A 14866-nucleotide genomic window follows, 5' to 3' on the forward strand; every position below is an offset into this window, starting at 1 on the left:
GCTTTGTTTAATGTAGCAATAGATTTTCCCATGAAAATATCCCCATTTATCAATTTATGTGAATTATTGAATTTGAACAATTTTATTATTTGGCTACAGCCCCTGCATAAGCTTTGAAATATCGCAGAGAAGTATTTATTTTGATTTGATTTGTTAGAATGAACTACTGTGGTCAGGTCTAGATTGTACCATAATGTTCATAAGGACCTCGTTTACCTAAATATAATTTAATATGTACATATGTATATCCTATCAACTTATTCCAATCATCCACTAGTATATGTACATCTTCCATATGGGCCTAAAAATCCGTTTTTTTAGAATCTTTTCATGTTGATCAATTAGAAACATATTTTGTGCATAAATATATAAAGACATATTTTATCATTGTTGTCTGAGTGGCAGTAGACGATGTTGTTAATGCCAAATAAAAATAGCCTCGCCGCAGATATGTTTGTGCATCCAAACTAACGGCATAAAACGAGTCTGAAAAACAAACAAACAGAAAGGCGAACTGAAAAAATAGAGTCGGAAAATAGCTTATGTAAAGGGAAGCACTGTGAATACATATGATGGCATAACTTTTATTTTAACGATTGTTGTCTGCTGCTCAGCTGACAGTCCCTTCCGATCCTTTCCGCTTTAGGCTTTTGTCTATGCCCGGGTCCAAAGATGAATTCTTTCAATCATCAGCACCAATCAGAGTTCGAAGCGAACAAAGGGCTTCGGCCAACGCCTAGGCCCATCGATTTTCAGCTTCATTTTTGCCGTTTTCGTGGGCAATCAAGTGCAAATGATTTTGGCTCGGGCTGTAGCATACTAAAATCTGTTTACCAGCTATCCACGTATTTATTAAGTCATAACCCCGAATGGCAGGCAGGAAATTCAAAACGAAATGAGCATCGTTATTAAACGATTGAACCAAGTTTATCAGGCCTGTCAAGTTCTGCGTGTTTTCTTGCTGATGAGTGCGATTCTACAGCCATTAAAGCTTAGCCTTAACTTGTTTTGTAAGGGTGCGTGGTGTGTAATTTTTCGCATTTGATGGGCAGTTATATTTTGCTAGCTTGCCCTCAATAGATTGACATAGCATTATCATTATCCAATCAAAATACATGGCCTAATTTAATTTAGAATAAATTTAATTATTAAACAATAAAATCCAATAGCAAAAGAAAATGGTAGGAGACAGTAATATTTTTCATTCGAAAATAGTTTTTATAAATGTTAAAAAGTTCATTTGGTTGGCAAAAGTAAACAGAACTTGATTTAACATATCTAAATTTGATTATCGGAACCATCAGAGTTGAAAACTTTCTGCCATGTATTAGCGCTTCCAAAACTGATAATGGAAAAAACCATCCAAATTTAAATTTCCGTGAAGAAACTTTTTATTTCTTGCACTACGTTTACCAAAGAGAAAAAAGCGAACATTTTGGTATTGTATAGAATATCTGCTTATTTTCATTTTGCTTATTTTCTCTTTTTACACATTTTATACATTATGCAAATGCAAATCTGAGTGGCAGATGTAGGTGTGGCATCTGTGTATGTGTTTGATGCGGTCCGCTAGTCAAAGTGTTCTTTTTTATTATTGATAATTGTTTTCTGTGGATCTGATAAATCTGCTATCGACTGTTGCAGCTGTATTGAGGCTTTGGCTAACAAAAGTTTCAGTTAAGATTTTCCACCCGCAGCGACCCTCTTCCATACTTACTCAGTTACTTCTTATGCACCTTTTACTATTTTATTATTACATTTCATTTTGTTCTTATACTTCCATTTCCTTATCAATATTAATATTAATATATACTATTTCTTTTTATACACTTTGACATTTTTGTAAAAACGGAAAAAGGGTATTATGAAGTTGCTCAAATGTATGTAACAGGGAGAAGGAGGCATGGCAGACCCCATAAAGTATGTATATTCTTGATCAACTGTCCGTCTGTCCGTCCGTCTGTATGAGTGCGTGTTTCTCAGCAAACTATAAGAGGTAGAGCAAACAAATTTGGTCAGTTAAGGTGCTCCTATATCAGACACTACGCTTTAATTTTTTTAATTTCCTCCCCTCCCTCCCCCCAAATCGAAAAAAACGATAAATATTAGGCAGTACAAAAATCTTTAAAAATCTGAAATAAATCACAAAATTGCCTAGTCATTTCAGAACGATCGGATAAATAACTTAGTAATTATTTACATTTCAATTTTCAATATAGACAGGGTGGTGCACGTGCTGACGCGCCATACAAACCTCGTGCCGACGCAGCGGCGGCGTCGCTGCTGACGCTACAGCGAAACGAGCTGTGACTCGTTAGCTGTTTTGTGGTGTATGTGTTTTGTGAGTGCATTGCGTTGTTTGCTGCGATGCCCTTAGTCAAAGTGTATTTAAATGTTGGTGGCGCCCAACTTTAATTTGTTCACTTGTTATTATTATTTAAACAAGCTTTCTGTTCTTTCTAGTTAAGAAAAGTTAAGAAAAGCAATAAAAAAATAGATCACTTTGACCATAAAAGGTCAAAATGTATGAAAAGTTAAGTTTTATAAATGTGACTATTTCCAAATTTATCCATTCCATTTTGAAATCAATCGGTAAAAATTGTGGGGGTAAACAGCTTTACGATTTGGGGAGATACAATTTTCATAAAGGAAGCCACCTGTTTCGGAAATCGGCGTATCTACATACCAAATTTGGTGTTGCTCAAAAATAGAAATATACAGTAATGGCCGACTCGATTCAGCTTGTCTTCGTGATCAAGAATATAAATACTTTAACTTTACTTTACCCCAACTTTTGCCTGTTACATACATTTGCACAACTTTGTGATACCATTTTGCATTTTTATTATTTGGTAAGGTGTATTGCAATTGCACAAATTCGTAGATAAGGATTAAAATAACACAAGTTTCTAAATACGAGCACAAATTTAACTGTTGCAGTTTTTGTCTGCGTACTGACGCAATATTTATTTGAATGCTGTATGCTCTAGCTATAGCGTTAGTTACAGAAAGCGTTGAAATTTGTACGATGCAAATAAAAACTGTTGTTAAAAATTGCACTTTAGTAGCTTAAAGCAAGCAACAAGCACATTTTTTAATGCACATCCATGTGAGCATACGCTGAGTGAAACGGGATATGTTAGGTTGAGACCAGTGCATGTGCTGGTGAGAGCAGCACGCTGAGGCAAAATGGAACATGGCGACGCTAAGCTTTATACTCGAGCGATTTCAAGAGTCATGTTGCATATTGTGCTGCTTCAGCAATACAGAGTGTAGCAGCTTATGAGCGTTTGTGCAAATATGAACAGATTGAGCGAGTGCGGAAGCTGGTAGGGCTTAAGAGAAAGAGAGAGAGAGAGAGAGACGTGACGTGACGTGAGAGTGTTTCATAGGAATAAATGCTACTCATTAACAGCTGAAAACATTGCACAAAACTTTACATCGCGACATGGCCAAACAGTCAACATGAGTAACTTTTTCAATAGTTGTCACAGCAGTGTTACCAAACAGGTTGCAACTTTCATCACCAGCAATGGCAACAGTGGCAGCAAACAATTTGTCATGCAAATAATACAAGCAACATGAAAAGTTTTACGCACTAGCAAGAGCAACAATCTGAAGTATGAAACAAATGGTTTGCCAAGCATAAACTTTTTAATTGTCTAAATAACACACCCAAATACATATATACCTAGTCTGCGGGTAGGCGGGTATCTGTGTTTGTGTGTATAGGCATTGTATGTATGAACTTTTTAGCTTTCTCATTTCATTTTTTTATTTGACAAAGCAAATTCCAAACATGTGGATCAGAGAAGTAGCCGTATTTTATTCTAAATTTTATTTAGCAGGACTCATAATTTGCATTTGTTATAATGCTTATTGATATAACTTCACATTCAATCAACATAAAAAATATCTACATAAGTACTTGGCACTAATTGCCGCTTCATTTGAGTAATCGAATCTTTACCTGGACATAATGTTGACTGAGTAAAGATATTGACCATCATTTACAAATAAACCTTGGTGTATATATTTTATATAATTGAAGAAGCGCTTAGCAGTTGTCTCTTCGCCAACAAATTAGGCTGTTTGGCATAATAATGTAATATTAATCAGTAGAAATCAGCAAACTAGCAGACACAAATGCCACAGTGTACAAGTTTACAGCCAGCAGAAATCCAAAAGTAAATGCGAAAAGCATATCGCATAAAACGAAATATAGAGCATCAATGAATCAATGAGCATTGCCGAGCATTTCGATTTCCAGCTGACTGCAGCTTCAACTGAAAAACAAATACACAGCGCTGCCACAAATGAACGCAAAAGAGCGAACAATTTAAATCTAAGAGAATAGGAAATATAGCTGGACAGGCACAAGCATTTAACTTTCTATTGTCTGTGTTACTTAAGCGTAAAAGAACAGAGTCATAATCGTTGATAAAGTGCCTTAACATTCTACTCAATATTATTATTATTAACAGCCTTTGTATAAGTCTTCTTGCTGTTATTGAAGCTTGCAACTTTATCAGAATTATCATGAGTTTATGCAACATAAACTAACAAGAAGGTATATATTTCGGCATCAGTTAGTACTGTGCAGTTGTTTTCGGTATCTTTTTTAACACGTTGATATACGTCAGAAGAACGAAGTAATTATGCTGCCTTAAATATGAGCAGCGGAGTTGAGCTGCGTTGCATAGTGAGTGTTCAGAGGCTCTTTGTATGTTGCACTTCAGTTAGATATTGTTGTTGTTGGGTTGCCTTTGCAGGTGCATCTGCAACTTCAATGGTAGGTGCTGTCTTTGTTTCGTAAATATTTCTAAAGCCCTGCATACTTTTAGGCGTGCGCTTTTATTTTGTACCTTAAACGACCCTCAATGGCGCACTGCATAAAGTTGTCAAATCCCCACCACCTGTAAACAGTTAATTTCGCAGATGAATGCACAGACGCAACATAAAAGTTCTTAAAAGCCATGCGAGAAAAAAATATTCTTTTATACCATGCACAAGTCTCCATTGAAAACATTTTTTTTTATTTATTTATTTATTTTTTTTTATTAAATTTTCCAATTTATTTAGATCTGTAATTTGTTGTTAAATTAGTTTGCTATTACCTATGTGGCAACTTTACCGAACTATATTTTTCTAAATTATACTAAACTATACATAATACTATAATAATAATAATAATAATAATATACTATAATAGGATATGAGAATGGCTAGGTTATAAACCTAGTTGACAGGCCTTGGGGGTGTTGTCTCTTAAGTCGTCTACAACCCACGTAGCATGTGAGACGTTGTGCAAGTGCATTGGGGTCCAGGGCCAATCTATAATAATAATTTTTGGCCTGTAGTTGCAGCATGTCGCCAACCATTGGAACCTGTAGGTCTCTTTCTATGTCCCGGGTCCGCATGTACCATGGTGCATTACACATTTTTCTCAACATCTTGCTTTGCGCAACCCGAATCTTGTTCAAGTGCTTTTTCTCCGCGACACCATAAACTTGGATTCCGTATCTCCAGATCGGGCTGATTGCCACTTTGTTGTCCAGTGACAGCTTGTTTCTTGGCGATAGTAGCCACGACATCTTAGCAGCCTTTGTCATCACGGCTTTTTGGATCATTGTCGTGTGCAGACCGAAGCTGAGGCGTCTATCAAGCATCACAAGGAGCTCATCATCGCGTGCAGAAATAATAATTTTATGCTGTATTGTCTGAACCCAATATTGATTGGAATGAATTTAGCTTAGGCAAATTTAATACACATGTATGGCAAGGTTATGGGCAAAAGAGGTACGATTATATGAAGGGACGAATTTTACGTCATTAGCTTGAAAAAATAACTTAATTAAAATGTTCATATAATTACTTCCTAACCCATGTTTGTATGTTTATATGTCCCATACATAGGCAGAAGCTTTAGTTCTGTTGACGTATTTAAAGCTTGTTTTATCAGTCGCTCCGCGAAAGTTTTCTTTCGGGCGGTTTACTTAGAGAAAAACTACTACGGCTCTAATGCGGGCGTTTTCCGGGCCGTTTGTTGTTGACTTTGTGCTCCAGTTGCAACCGCGAATGCGGACTTGCGCTAAGCAAAATGAGAAAAAGAAAACCTTAGCCAACAGCAAGTTAAGCTGTTGGTGTTAGAGCTTCCATATTTGGCTTTGTGGAAACTATCATTAAGCAAGTAAGGCGACCACAGCAAGCAACAGGAACAGCCGCCTCCTGGCCTCATACTCATGCACTCAACAAATGTGAACAAAAGCCGACGCTTTGCACTCTGTCGCTGCTCTTACGCCTTTGAGAAGTCTGTTATTCAGGATGCGACTGCTGGCTTTTGACTCGTGTAGCCCTTTTAAGCTGTTAACTGCTGCTGCAGGCGCCTTCAATGGCATAAGCTTAATGTGTTTTGGCATCGGCTTGCAATATTGCAGGCAGGGCCAGTGTTCCAAACGTGGCTTTCGTCCTGGATTTGACATTACATTTTGCATGGTCTCAATACTAATTTTTTTGGACCATTCTCTCTATGTCTGCTCTCTTTTGCTTCAACAGCCACAAAGCTCAGGCAGCAAAGTGTCAGACTGTTTACCAAAACTGCCTGCAGGGCAAGTCAAGTCAACTGCTTTTTATTTTTGCAACATTTATGCGGATCCTCAACGTTATCGGGTCTTACCCTGGCTTGTTTTGCTCTTTCCTCTCGTTATTGTTTTTTTTTAAGTATAGCATATTTACGGAGATTTGTGTTTAGTTTTTTCCACAATTTGGAATTTGATGTGCTTTTGCTAAGCTTTGAGTGATACTTTGAGCTTGTGTGGGGATTGTACATTGATAAATCCTCCATCGATACTGGCAGCAGAGAAATACCGAAAATTTTTAAGATTGTTATACAAGGAAATTGTAATTTAATTTTTTGTACCTATTTAAAAGTTAATATTAAAATTGTACATACCGTATGTATCAGGAGAAAGAGACATCTGTAGCTCCAAGAAGAACACGTAACCAAGTCGTCAAGACCAACTTAGTTGACTTTAATTCGACACAGACATGCTTTGATACACTCTTGACCGGTGCCCGATTAGATAATGTGTTTACGTATTCGACAACGTATTGTGATTTGTTAGCTGTGTGTTTGTTGCGGTACTCTTGTCAAAGTGTATTAAGAAGTTGGCTGTTCATAATTTCAGCAGTGCTGTGACGTCTGCAAGACCGCATCAATTTGTTATGCGTACGTCAAGAGCAAAACAAAAAGAAAAGAATGAATGAAAACAACGTCTCAATTTGTCTCATGTTGTCAAGTTAACGTTGCAACACTTTTCGCTTGGAGTGTTGCAAACGGGACTGCGTCATCGCCATCAGAATACTGCATTCTTGTGCATTAAGCTTCCGCATCGTGGCAACAATCTACATTTAGCATCAAAGCGAAGTCTCTAGGCAGGGCGCTGTTACTATTGTTGTTGTCGTCGTCGTCATCGTTGTTGTTGACTTTGACACCATTTTGCACTTTTCGTTGGCATGTAAGAACATGTCAGTGTAGCTCACGTTGGACGCCATCTGCTTTGACAGGCACTTATTTTCTTATTATTAAGTATGCGCTTAGAGTGCCCCTGTTCCCTTCTCTGAAAGTCAGCTGGCAAGGCGTGCAGACGGTTTGCGAACCAAGTAATGATTACTTTGTGTCTGGTGCTGACAAATGCCGTCAGTCAAAGTTGAAAGTTTTCCAAGCGAGGGGCAAAAAGTAACTGGAAGGGACATACAAGGGAGCAAAGTCTATCGCGGATGGTAATGCCAATGACGTTGACTTCAATGCCGGAAGTCACATACAAAAGACGCATGAAACTCAGCCGAATGGTGTCTGTGTGTGTGTGTGTGCGTGTGCACTCATGTGCATTACTGTCGATAAGAAGTCACTTGAATTGCACACTGACTGCATCTTGTTCTCTGGCCCCCAAAAACTTTTACCGTAAGTTTTTAATGACTTTTTAAAGCACCTCAGAGGAGAGGAACAACTTTTATTTTTCGTTAACAGGCATTTATCGAACTCGGCACAATTTCGATCCTAAGTTTATGCCCTGTGGATATAATTTGCGTAAAGGGCCATAATTTGAATAACTTTTCTGAAAATAAACGTGATTATAAATATATTTACATTGGGGATCCAGTTCTCTATTTTTTTTTTGTCACTTACAGCTCTTTTAAAGAAAACAGCTTTACAATTTTTATACTAAATAAAATGGCGGAGAAAATTTACCACAATGGGGGTTGTGTGGTTGCTATGCGTGGTAAAGACTGTGTGGCCATTGCCACAGACCATCGCTTTGGTGTTTTGTCCCAAACATTGTCTACAGATTTTAAGAAAGTTTATACTGTCGCACCACGCTTACTGCTTGGATTGGTTGGACTGCAGAGTGACATTCTAACGGTTCTGGATCGTATTACACTGCGCAAGAATCTTTATGAGATGGAAAACCACGAGGTTTCAGCAAAGAGTTTTACGTCTTTGCTTTCAACATTTCTATACGAGCATCGTTTTGGACCCTACTATGTTGAACCGGTGATTGCCGGCTTGAACTCGCACACACTGGAACCATTTCTATGCACAATGGATCTATACGGCTGTCCGACTAAAGTGGATGACTTTGTGGCAGCTGGCTCCTGTGCTTGTCAATTGATGGGTATGGGTGAGACATTGTGGCGCCCTAATCTTCAGCCAGATCAGCTGTTTGAAGTCATTGCGCAGACTATATTAAATGCCTTCGATCGTGACGCACTCTGTGGCTGGGGTGCCACGGTTTATGTTGTGGAATTTGATAAGATAACAAAGCGTACGTTAAAGACACGCAAGGATTAGGAAATGTGCTCACTCTGATTCAGTAATAATAATCTTCAAACCAATATATTTTTCATTTTTTTTTTTTTAATATGTATTACCGGACCCCGATTCTAGGAATTATTGTCAGAGCTTGTTCCAATTATTTTTACACTTTTATACAAACTGAGTACAAAAAAAAAAATGCAATTTCCAACCCGCAATTATCGCTGAGCAACATTACACTCCAGTACCGATGCTGTGATGTCCGTACAAGTACAAGTGAAAGTCCTCAATCAATAGCCGGGAAGTATTATGCCTGACTGACATTGGTAGGGGACAGGCCATCATCAGTCATGGGCGTATTTTGACAATGGCATTAGTCGTAATCTAGTTCAGGCATTCGCTTAGCCTCATTTGCAATGGTAACTTGTTTACTGGGTGACAAGCAGTGCGATTTGGCGCCGGCAGCCAAATGCTTGTCAAAACCAAAAATCTGGGAAGGACACATACAGAGCTGGGATTCCAATTTGGTTAAGCCTGCAAGCCAAATATAAACACTGTATTCTTATTTATTCACATTAATTGCTGTGTTCACAAGGCTTTGGTTGATTTATTTTCCTGAGAGCTGATAATGAGTAGAGTTTGGCAGTAGCTGCTAAGGCGATTGTCCAGTGCAGATTTCTTGGAAAAGAACAAATTGGATGTGTCATTTGGAAGCAATTTATGTTATAAGTATATCAATTAATCTGATGGAAATGTGTTTAGCTTTTTGACATGACTTGCTTGGCAATTCAGAAGTTTCGTGACAGTTTTTTAAAAACCAATTTTTTTCTGATTCAATACATAACAAGGATTGAGATCTTGTTAATTGCTTGTATCTGTGGTTTTTAAAATTAAACCAATTTGTGCTTTATGTATAAAATGTAAATTTTCAACCGTTTTCTCTACTTGCAGCACACAAATACAACAGTAAATCGATTACAACAACTACTTAACGTCAAGTTAAAGGAGAGACAACTGTCAGACGGCACTGCCAACTATTAAAGCACGCCCACACATATACAGACAGCAGCTAAACAGAGCCACGACTTCCAAACAATAACACAAATCGAACGCACAATGAAAAACGACGTCGTGCGATGGAGCAGCAAGCAGCCAAGTATCAGCAAGAACAAAAACAACAACAGGTTTCAGAATGGCGGCAGTGCATGCAACAAGACACAGCAAGAAGCACGTTGCTCAAGCTTATGTAAAAGCAAAAGTAGCGCAAAGTCTGGCCAACATATTGCTAGGAAAGAAACTTGTCAACAAAAGAATGTTGTCAGAACAATTTGCCTGTGGAAAGGGGCGGAGCAACGACAGCAACAAACAATCATTGAATGTGATATAGCAAATGACAATTTCAATTGCAATTTATTTAAAGCTAGTTTTTTAACGCAATACAAAAAGAAACCTAATCGCAGCCGAAATTTAAAGACGCCCTCAGCGTCGCTTTCACTTTCGCCAACGTCCTCATCGGCATCGACTACATTGTTGCTGCTTTTGCAATTTAGTATTGTAGCTTTTTTATGTAATTTTAATGTCGGTTTCGCGTCTGCTAGTGTGGCACCCAAAGTGGACCCCAGCCATGGCCAATCGCCATTGCTGCCCTACGTACTCGACTATGAAACGGGCACAGCCAATAACGCCAACAGCGCCCAGTTGAAATCATCTCCCAGTCGTTCACCAGGCCAAGATGCTGGCCACTTCACCCATACCTGGGCGGTGCATATACCAAACGGCGATAAAAACGGCATTGCCGATGCTGTTGCCAAAGAACATGGTTTCGTCAACTTGGGCAAGGTAAGTGAAAATTACTTGTCATCGCTTTGACTAATTGCATTTAAAAGCTAATTTAATATAATGTAAAGCGATCTACATAAGAGAGGCTTAGGCTCTTATTTTATTGAAGTTCAAATATGCAGTTATGCTTACTTACAAAAATCTGAAAAACAATCACATTTTCTAGTGCTTACATACACTTTATGCCCTCTGCTAAAGTCAACGCCTGGTAAAGCTGCTTATATTGTGCTCAAAGTAAAGCGTATTACATATAAATAAAACGTTGTGATGGACTTAAAGTCAGTAGACTAAATACTCATATCATATTAACTTATTTCGAGCTTGGCCACAAGTTAGTTCTATTTATGTTGGTGTGTTTGTGTGTGTGCGTTCGTACGAGCTGTGTCGCATTGAGGCAAACTGCAAGTTGCACATGCCGCACTTTTGAAATCGCAACAGTTTTGGACTGCATCTATAAAGTAAAATGACAACATAGAAGAGATTGTGGAGTGCAGGCCACGATCTCTCGTTTAGCAGTTTAGCATATCATTAGAGCACTTAAATGTGAGACTATTAAAACTTTGTGTACACATCTATTTGAATAACATTTCACTAGACCTCGGTAGCCCAGCCAGTGCGGCATATGCCTTCACATAGAAAAAGTTGATATACTCATATGAACATAGGTATGTACATAGAAATCTAGCACTGAATTTGGCAAGCGGTAAGTCAACAGTTACAGTTACAGTTACAGTGCAGGTGTTTTGCCATTGGGAACGTACACCGACCGTTGGAATGCTCAGCTTGCAAACTTTAATCTGATTTCAGTCAACCGACAGCGAATTGCGATTTGGCCAAAAGCCCGGCCGCAGCTGATACTCTCTTGGCCACAATTGAAGCACAACGAGCAGCAGATGCGATGCACTAAGTGACTGCTAAGTTACAACAAAGTGGCGCACAAATCGCTTGTAATGTTAGCTCACAGCAAATTCGCAGACAACCATACTTACATTTACACGGACACTTATGTATAAGCATAAGTTTATATGTTCTAAGTACCATAGTTGGAGTGGGTTATAGACCAGCATTTGAAAGTTAAATTCTTTGTGGCAGTTACTTTTTGCGGCTATCAAGGGTTAAGGTGTTCTATAACTTGACATTAAAGTTTTCAATTGAATAGCACGCAGGGCAAACTCAAATTAAATAACAACAGTAGCTCCATTCCACTAATTGGCAGCAGACATAAAAGTCAAGCTCAATTTATTATGCTAACTCTAAACTTTCAGCCTGGAAAAAAATGTTAGACTTATTCTGTCGTTTGTAACATTTCCAAACTCTCTTCCATGATTAGGCGAGTTTATTATGCAAGCTGCATTGTTGAAATAAATCGCCAGCGCGCTGAACTACAGATTTACATACTTAGACAAGTGCCAAATTACATTTGATGTGAAACAATTTGAACCTTGAATTTGAAGCTTAAGCTTCATTCTGTTCATTATCTAAATTCAGTAAACTTTTCATAATAGTACATATATTTCAAAATTCCTACTCAGATGTGTCACAGATATATCTGAAGTTTTTAGATTAAAATCAAGCATGCATATTTAGTTATGGCGACTAGGGGCTGTTTTATATACATTAAAAATTAGGAATGCAGAATTTGAGCTGGTTTGAGGTTGCTGCTTCTTGCAGCTAAATGAGGAATCAACGTCGAGCTCGTTTAGGGAAACACTAACGAACGCAAAGTTAATTTTATATTCGCTTAAGTTTTATTTGCATGGAGTAGCACAAATCTTACAGAAAAGAGACGCTTCTAATTATGTAAGCTAGGAACTTTGTATATATTTTGGCGTTCAAAACTTTGTTTTTGAAATTTGTGATTATTAATTAAAGTTTCCTAACAAATATTTCTGATATGCCTTAAATGCAATGAATAGAAAGTCTACAAAATATTCAGTTTCAATTTTGAGAAAGCATTTGCTTCTTCACATAGAAAAAAACATAGTTTCAGAAGTTCAATGGGCGCTGCTCTCGGACTCTTAACTTTGTTAATTAATTGTAAAATTTCTATGTATAATTTTCTTTTCTCCTTAACTAACTACTAATGAGTTTAGCTTTTGGCGCGCAAGTTGATTTTTTGCAGATAAGAAAAGAGCAATTTATGCGAGGCATCAATTTGCGAATACAACTCGCAAAATAGATGCGCGCCAGTCCTTATGTACGTACAGCACAGTTTAAGTCGTCTGCTGTCAGTTGCAGCGGCTGCTACTTCAAGCTCCACGTCCTGACAGCTACTGTTTGTCATTGTTTATCGGGCGGCAACAGTCGAGGCAGGAGGCACGAATAACGCCATTTTCGGGCATTGTCTGCTGCGCTTGCCCGGGCGAGAGCTTTCCATTTCCATTCCCTTTTTTCTGCTTTTTTATTTACATAACACTGCCGCCATTCCATTTGTTGGGCTATCTTTTGTTATATAGGAGAAGCCGTGATAAATATTATCTTTGCATGTCTTGGAAACCTTCCAAGATTGTCAGCTCCCAGCTCCACTCATCAATTTAATTGGAAAAAAAAATTTTAATATTGGTCTCAAGCAACTTTTTGATACGCTTTGAAAAGGGCATTACGCCAAACACACACAGTTAATCACATACAGCGACGCTTGCGTTAAGCGTCAGCAAGCGCACTCTGCTGTCTTCATTGATAATTGAAATGTGAATATTTATTTATCCTATCGGTGGAGAACTTGCTAAAGCTTTTGTGTGCTAAATTGGACACAAATGTTTTTTTGTTTTCGATTTGCTAGGCAAGCAGAAAAATAAATCGTTTCGAAAATAGTAGTAATCCTATAGAATAAATTTGGTGTATCTAGCTCTTATAGTCTCCACGCCACGTTCCATGTTGCATACATTTGAACAAATTCGTAGTACCATATTCCATGGATTTATAAAAATGGTAAAGCGTATAAAAAGACGACTGGCCAACCTCACTTTGTTATTTGCCTTTTGGCTTTTATCTGTTTTTCCTTCTTAATTAATCTTTTGCTTTCTTTTTTCTTCTGCCTTTGTGGCTCCTTTTAAGCTATTACACAGCTGCTTCGATTATTGATTGTCGTATTGATGTATTGATGCATTGCAGCTTGCAATCATTTTTAAGGCCATCATATAATTAAAATCCGTGATCGTAGTCAATGATGTGGTAAGCGCAACAATTGCCTTTCCGTTCTTCCATTTTTTATTTTCTTCGTTTTGCTGGTACACTTGACTACACCATAAATTTAATTACTACTTTTTATGCTTTTGACATATATATGTAAAAAGGGTATCATAAAATAGCGCAAACGAAAGTATTTAACAGGAAGGATGCATGACAGACCCCCAGATAAACTGAGTAGACTGAGTCCAGTCCATCTGTCTGTCTAGAGACACCGAATTTTGTTTATACAAGGGTAGTCAAAACTATTTTCACAAAACTAAAGTTGAAGGTACTCGCCAATTGAAAATTTGTTTTTGAAACTTTTTTCCTAGATTAAGCAGCACACACAAACAAATTCAAATATATATGTGTGTGTGTGTTTTTTATTCTGTATGAGAAGAAGGAAAAATTAGTCACTTCTCAAACACAATAATATTTTTCAAAAAATCATAAAAATTATAAGCAATAGATTTTGAAAACTTTTTTGTAGTCACTATTAATATAGATAGGGGCACCTTTTTGCATCCCAATATTTTTGAAATGTTTAGAAAAAAAATTTCAAAAACCTGTATTTTACAAAAGATACAATTTATCTTTAATGAGTTAAGACAAATTTTGTATCATTCAAAGGGGATTTTAAAGACCTTTCCATTGATACCTATATGTCAATAACAAATGCTTAATTGCTCAACTTTAGTTTCGTCAAAATATTTATGCCCACTAGTGTATGGACTTACTTATTTTTAGCAAAAGAACAGTTAAATTTTTCAATTCTTCTCTTATCTGGCTTTGCGTGTGTCAGCTTTAACAAAATAGCCAATGGAAAACTATTTCATCTGCCCTCCCTCGCAGCATAAGCCACATGCACAAAAATTTACCTTGTGTAAATACTTTTGACTAGTAAAATAGTGAATTTCACTATTTTATCGCTTGCCCATTTTAATTGACACGAAATCACAGTTTTCCGAATCCACAGTGAAAATTTCCAAATCTGTGTCATCTCTTTCTTGGTTTGGCTCTGAGCCGTCTGTGGCCTTTGTG

At 37.5% G+C, this 14866-nt stretch overlaps 2 protein-coding genes across 4 annotated transcripts in view; both read left to right on the plus strand.

Annotated features, from left to right (window-relative positions):
* Positions 1 to 8186: 8186 nt before the first annotated feature.
* Positions 8187 to 8890, plus strand: LOC108602851 (proteasome subunit beta type-3). Its single transcript, XM_017991120.1, has one exon. The coding sequence runs from the start codon at positions 8234 to 8236 to the stop codon at positions 8849 to 8851; it is 618 nt and encodes a 205-aa protein (XP_017846609.1). The 5' UTR covers positions 8187 to 8233; the 3' UTR covers positions 8852 to 8890.
* An 876-nt stretch (positions 8891 to 9766) lies between these two features.
* Positions 9767 to 14866, plus strand: part of LOC108602846 (furin-like protease 1, isoforms 1/1-X/2) — a 66675-nt gene continuing 61575 nt past the window's right edge. For all 3 annotated transcript variants that reach the window (XM_033294806.1, XM_033294808.1, XM_033294807.1), the window contains exon 1: positions 9767 to 10654. In XM_033294806.1, the coding sequence (XP_033150697.1) occupies positions 9932 to 10654 (723 nt within the window). In that variant the 5' untranslated portion in view covers positions 9767 to 9931. The remainder of the gene's footprint in view (positions 10655 to 14866) is intronic.

The sequence above is a fragment of the Drosophila busckii genome, unplaced genomic scaffold, assembly GCF_011750605.1.
Source record: "Drosophila busckii strain San Diego stock center, stock number 13000-0081.31 unplaced genomic scaffold, ASM1175060v1 hic_scaffold_35, whole genome shotgun sequence".
Taxonomy (NCBI): Eukaryota; Metazoa; Arthropoda; class Insecta; order Diptera; family Drosophilidae; genus Drosophila; species Drosophila busckii.

Bases quoted from the DNA above. Each gene is read 5' to 3' on its own strand.
- LOC108602851 (XM_017991120.1), top strand. From the start codon at position 8,234: ATGGCGGAGAAAATTTACCACAATGGGGGTTGTGTGGTTGCTATGCGT.